The sequence below is a fragment of the Rhinopithecus roxellana genome, chromosome 4, assembly GCF_007565055.1.
Source record: "Rhinopithecus roxellana isolate Shanxi Qingling chromosome 4, ASM756505v1, whole genome shotgun sequence".
NCBI lineage: Eukaryota > Metazoa > Chordata > Mammalia > Primates > Cercopithecidae > Rhinopithecus > Rhinopithecus roxellana.
This window is the reverse complement of record NC_044552.1, coordinates 112,134,958-112,141,081: the sequence shown is the minus strand read 5'-3', so window position 1 is coordinate 112,141,081 and position 6,124 is coordinate 112,134,958. Positions and strand designations below refer to the sequence as shown.

The 6,124-nt window shown below is 48.1% G+C and overlaps 1 protein-coding gene across 5 annotated transcripts in view; it reads left to right on the top strand.

Moving 5' to 3' along the window:
- Window positions 1-496: 496 nt before the first annotated feature.
- GRIK2 (glutamate ionotropic receptor kainate type subunit 2) overlaps window positions 497-6,124 on the top strand; it is a 744,221-nt gene continuing 738,593 nt past the window's right edge. For 3 of the 5 annotated variants that reach the window (XM_030929512.1, XM_030929513.1, XM_030929514.1), the window contains exon 1: window positions 497-904. In XM_030929512.1, the coding sequence (XP_030785372.1) occupies window positions 790-904 (115 nt within the window). In that variant the 5' untranslated portion in view covers window positions 497-789. The remainder of the gene's footprint in view (window positions 905-6,124) is intronic. The other 2 variants (XM_030929516.1, XM_030929515.1) reach the window with 1 other exon arrangement.

Below are 6,124 nucleotides of genomic sequence, written 5' to 3'. Positions count from 1 at the left end.
GACTCTTTTAACCTAACCACAAGTTAGATTTACAGTAAATTCCTCCGTCTTAGATCACTTTCTTTTTTACAGTTGCCAGAAGAACTGACTTTGATTTAGCTAGTAATTTACTGAAATTCGTCAACTGATTATAAGAAGCCCGGTTACATACACCAGTCAGTCTCTCAGCAAAGACTTATTGAAAATAAAAGCAATGTCGTCTACATAAATAAGTCGACTTCTTTCTTGCAACTCAAGGCGGGCTGTCAGATAGGTTGCATAATAGATATTGGGGAGCTCACTGGCCGGGAGCCTTAAGAGGAGAGCAGCTATCTCAATCTTTCTCACTTAATCTTGGCTTCACGTCAGAAGCTGTGCAGCAGTGCAGTAGAATAGGGCCTGGCAAAACCTTTGCGAGCAAAGCGCCTTTTGTGCCGGGCTGTGGCTCGCTATCGACATCTCGTCCGTTACCAAGGCTGGGTTTCCTATTGATTTCCCTCCTCCTCTGCTTCCACAGGCTCGCGCGGCCGGACATTGTGGGTGTGCGTGCTGGATTTCTCCCGGATGCTCTCCGACTAACATGGATGTCCCACCATTCCTTGCAGTGGAAGGTTGTTCCTTGGCGCAGTGAGTGAAGAACATGCAGCGATTGCTAATGGGTTTGGGAAGCGGAGACTCCTTCCTCTCTCTGTGACCATGCCGTGATCGTGTCTGCGGTCACTACTCGACGCATCCTTATTTCTGCCCGAACCCGGGAGCTGAACGCTAGATCGGGGAAGTGGGTGCCGTGCGTGTGGGCACAGAAACACCATGAAGATTATTTTCCCGATTCTAAGTAATCCAGTCTTCAGGCGCACCGTTAAACTCCTGCTCTGTTTACTGTGGATTGGATATTCTCAAGGAACTACACATGTATTAAGATTTGGTAAGATTCCCCATCTCTCTCGGTTGCCTGGTATCCGCTCCGAGGCAGCCGGATGTAAACAGGCGGGTTCGCTCTGCCTGGCGGTGGGCTCCGTGGATTCTGATCTGCTCACTGTTCTGTCGTCTCCTGGGGCTTTTAAAGAACTCCTTGTGCTTTCCTTTATTCTCTTCTTTATTTTTATTTTTAGCCGCGGGAGGGTGAAGGGAGGGCCAGTGTCTGGTAGTGGTCTCTGCATTACCTCCCCACAGTAGCTTGCCAAGGAAATGATGATGACGCTGGAGGCACGGTCAGCCGCCACTCGCGCCTGTCTCCCCCGGATCCCTGCGAGCTTGCAGGGGTGCGCTGTCCGCGCGAAAGTGCGCGCCGGGGCTGCACGCCTCTCAGCTTGCGGGGCTGGTGAGTTAACACCCGGTAACTCTTTGGCGAGTTGCGCCTGTCCGCTTCTGCCAGTGACCAGGGCAGTTCTCACGTGCAAATGAAAGGTACTAATCCTTTTGATTTATTTTGCCAGAGAGCCTTTTCGATTGTTTCCACCGCTTTTCCAGTCCCTGGTCCCCTTACTGGGATGCAGAGCTTTAAAAAATGTTGCAAGATTCGAGGTTCTACTTAACACAGGGAGGCTGCTACTTAGCTGGAAAGAAATAGCGTCAAAATTAGAACGGCTTTTTGTTTGTTTTTGCTTTTAACTTGCTGAGTCCCCCTCTTACAGCTTTCTGGACGTTATGGACTAATTAATGAAAGATAGTATCTTGGGGCGGTGGGGAAGAGTAGTTGTTTGAGGAGGGGTGACTAAGTCTGCATCTTTATTTCACTCTGGCAAGACGAAAGACGTTAGGTAGTGACTTTTTTTTTTTTTATGGAAATGCATTGCTTTTCTAAGAATCAGGTTTTCTTTGGAGCTTGAAGGAAAATCTAAACGTGGGATTCCAATGGAAACCCTGGTCAGAGGGTCAGAGTGATTGCTTGGATAAATGAAGCATGGGCGAGGCTCCGGTGCTCTGGATGGCCAAAGGAGTTTTAGTAGGAGCAGAACTAGTCAGGGAAAGTTCTCTAAAGTAGATAAGACGAGAAGAAAGGAGAAAGCCAACAGGATAAATGCTCCCATTGTAGGCACTTCCTCTGACAGTTCAAGTGGATTCAGACCAAAGAGTGCAGGACACCATATAATCCTGAGTATGTGTCTTTGAGATAAATGCAGACACATTAAGTCATTCGGTCAAATTTAAACTGAAGAGTGATTGCCTGCATCTTCTATCATGCCAACAGCATCTCCTGTCTTTCCATTTTCCCATGTGTGTGTGTGTTTTTCCCCCCCCCACTGATCAAATTCACGATCTCCCCTAGGCTTTGTAGATCCAAGGTAGGGATATTTCACATACATTCGAAAAGGGAACCTCACCCTACCACACATTCACACAGATGCCCCACAGTCAAAAAGCCTGCTGATGAGAAAAGAGGCACTGGGTTATAGCTGGATCCCTACTGTAGTAGTTTTCATGCTTTTTTCATGCCTTTAGATGGTACTTAAGCACGTTGCTCTTAGCAACAAGCATCCACAGGAATGACTGTTTCTGTGGACAGAATTAAACAGGTCTCTATATCATTGGAAATGTGTGTGTACGCACACGGGTGTGTGTGCATGTGTGTTTTTGTGTGTGTGTTTTCAGCAGTTAGGCTTCAAATATGGTAAGTGCTACAGTATGGTAGTTTGCCCAATATTTGGAGTATTTCATCCCAATTAGATGGAATCCTGAGGAATTCTGATGTGTGTTTGTGAATGAGTGTGCGTTACTAAGTGTGTTTGCTGACTAGATGGAAAAAAGACTTGGAGCCGGAAAACTGCCACCAATACTCTAAGGATTTAATTATTGCCGCTCTGGTCTTGCAGCACAATATTTGCTGAATCATTAGATTGTTACATTCGCTGATCATTTCATATCTTCATATTAAAAATCTTGGCGACTGTAGCAGAGTGCGTAGCAGCTTTCCAAAAGAGCTGTCTCTCGCACACACGCACACACACGCACACACACGTACCTACACGCAAACAAGCTTTCTTAGACCAATGCTTACTAAAAATGTCTTTAAAAAATATGGTAGTAGGCAAAGATCTCCACACTAGTCCCTTGATAACCCTAAACCAACAGTCCAGCTTCTAGATAACCTGCTGTTTTCTGCACTAACTTCAAACATCTTCCACGTGGAGATGCATTTCTTCCGATTTCTGACCTGAGTTGTGGGGAAGGACTGTGTACATTGTTACTGAAACATTTCCCTGTTGGGGCTATTTTGATGCAATGGTGGGAGTTTTATTTTCTTCTGGGCTAAACATGTTTCTGAGTGGATTGGATGGTTGGTTGAGCACGTATAAGCCACTCTTGAGAATGGTTATTTTCAACCTTGGCTCAAAAGTCGAGCCAATGCCTCATCTCTGGCCCCGTGCCTTGGAAGGGAAGAGCTTAGAGTTGCACATGGAGCAGCTGCCCCAGTGCTGGAGAGACCCACCGCCTCTGCTGGGGAGGCAGCTTCCAGTGCCCCTTCCATCCCCCACCCTTGGCGTGGCTATGCGCCGGCAGCCGCCAGGCGCCTCCGCCGCGGCGCTATGGCAACGGCGGAGCCCGCCCAGGCGGCCACCCCAGCCCCCCTTCCCCGCTAGTGGAGGCTCTGTGTTACCCTTCCTCTTGCTCCCAGTAGGACTGTGATTCGATCCAGCGTCCTCCTGTCACCTCCTGTGAGGCGAGGGGCAGCCCCCGCTTAGAGTGCTGAACCCTTGCCACGTCCCCAGCCTCCCCCGCCAGTCTTCAGCGTGCGCAACCCTCTTACCCGCGCTTCCCTCTCCCTCTCTGTGTGGCACACACAATAAAACACACATACACACACACACATTCTCTTACACACACTCAAACATAGACACACGCGCGCGCGCGCACGAAGACACAGGCGCCCCCCAGATGCAAGCCTCAGACTTTGGCACAGTGACGTCTCTTTAGTGCTCAAGAAAACTTTGCAGTTACACCCAGGAGCGCCTCTGTCCTGTTTCCCCCTTTATCTCCAGCCCCAGCCGACTCCCGCTTGACTGCACAGGCTGGCCTGCTGCTCTGCAGCCGCTCAGCAAACATCTCTGAGAAAAGGTATCCCGGAGCACCGACCCTAGGGTGCTGCCCCGAGGCCCCATGGCAGCGACCTGAGGGTCAGCCAAGGGTCACCTCTAGGCAGGCGGGCGAGCCCCTGGCAGTGAGTGTTGGTTGTTACCCCGCCTTTGATCCTGTGCTGGGACAACTAGGGTTTTCCTGAGTGCCCACCCGGCGGGCAAGGTGCAATTTAGAGAGTCAGTTCTCCTGCCCTAGGTCGAGCCAGTTGTTCTCTGGCCGGCTTTTCTGGGCGCAGAGCCTGCGACTCTCCCAGGCAGGCGTCTCCAGAGCGCTGGCCCAGCGGGTACAGGGCATCCAGCGCGTCCCAGCGTATGTAAATGAGGCATCTTTGTTTCTCCGCAGCTGCGTCCAGGCCTTGCCTGCCCCTGGATAGGGTGAAGGCGGGACTCTTCCGTCCGCGGGGTTATGACCAATTCCACGGCCTCTAAGCCGAACTACGGCGGGCGGCGGAGATACTTGAACCTTTCTTTTGTTACTTTAGTCGGTCCTTCTCTTCCGGGGATGCACTGACCCCTGCACCTACGGAAGTGCGAGGAAGCTCAGAAGCCTGCTCCGACTGTGTGCTGTGCTGGGCTGGCCTCGAGTTCACCGTTCGGGAGCCCTCGCATCTTTAAACATCTTCTTTAAGAAATCATTCCCCAAGCTATCACTTGTTTCCGATCTTCGAGGTCAGGTTGTCATTCGAAATTTTCATCTGAACTGGAGTTTACAGCTCCAGTAGCAAAGACATCAACCCAAGCTTAGACTCCTGGGCACCATCTCCAAGGTTTTCTTTCCGAATTGCTGAGTATATGGTAGGCCATGTCTTCCCTTCTGATGTTTCGACCTAACTTTTCTCTTAAACAAGCCGGTGGAACTGCTGTCTTAAAGGTTTCCCAGCAAAAGTCTTCCCTCCCAGACGCTCTAGGGTCTCTTTGGCATTGCGCACTGACCAGCTGTTTGTGGGACAGCACACAGTCACCTCCTTGCGTACACACAGAAGGTGAATACAGCCAGTTTAAGGGACCGCCTATACGTTGTTGGATAAAATCTATGAAGTGAGAGAGAACAGAAAGGGTTCCTATGGAAATCCCGTTGTTTTGCTGGGCATCCCATTTGCTCACAGATACAATAATTAGTAGCAGATGTACTGCAACATCGAAAAGTGAGAGTGAATTGAGTGAGCTCACAAGCCGCCACTCTACAAATTCTTTGAAAGAGATTTTTCCTCCTTTGAGAGGTGAGGTGGGCGGGAGGGAGGAGTGGCCTTACATCTGGAAGCAGGAAAACTGACTTTTGGGAGGCGGGGATGGGGGAGTAATAGCGGCTACTATCTGCAACAGATAAAGCCTGAACACCTGCTTAGCTGAGCTGTGGAATGCAAGGGAGAGAAATCGTTCCAAGAATCGCCAACACAACGACTACACTTTTAAAAAATCAGTTTTTCTCATAAGTTCTCACTTACTCTTAAAGCTTCAAAGAATAACTTGATGTGATCCATCAAGAGAGGCACAATCATTTCAGAAAATGACTTTGAAAAATGATCTTTTTGTCTTCTAGAAATTGCATGCTTTCTTTACCCAGATACATGAAATTCAACACATTTTCTGGCTTTGTGAGATTGTCTTTCAGAAGCGAACATAGTTTATATGTCAGTAGACATTTCTTCAGACTAACTTTGCTTTTTGGTTTAATGCAAGTGATCATCACGGTGTGTTCATTCCTTGAATTCTCAAATGACACTCTTTCAACATTTACTCAGCACAAGAAAGTTAATGTGAACTCCTCTCACATGAAGAAGGAAAATACCATAGATCAAAAGATGGTGTATCATTGATTATCAGAACCTTTTCAAGTTTACTCACCATTACATAAACTGTTGTCTATGATAACAATGACATAATCTTTCATACCATTTAGTTATCATGATTTCTGAAAAAGAAAATGCCTTGCTCTTTTGTGGTAGAAATTAATGTTCAGTGAGAGAAATTACTTCACTTTGTCCTTCAGTTCTTAAGATTTGACTTTGTTATGGTAGCCCCAGTTACATTTATTGGCTGGAAATTGTCAATGCACATTTTTGCACATC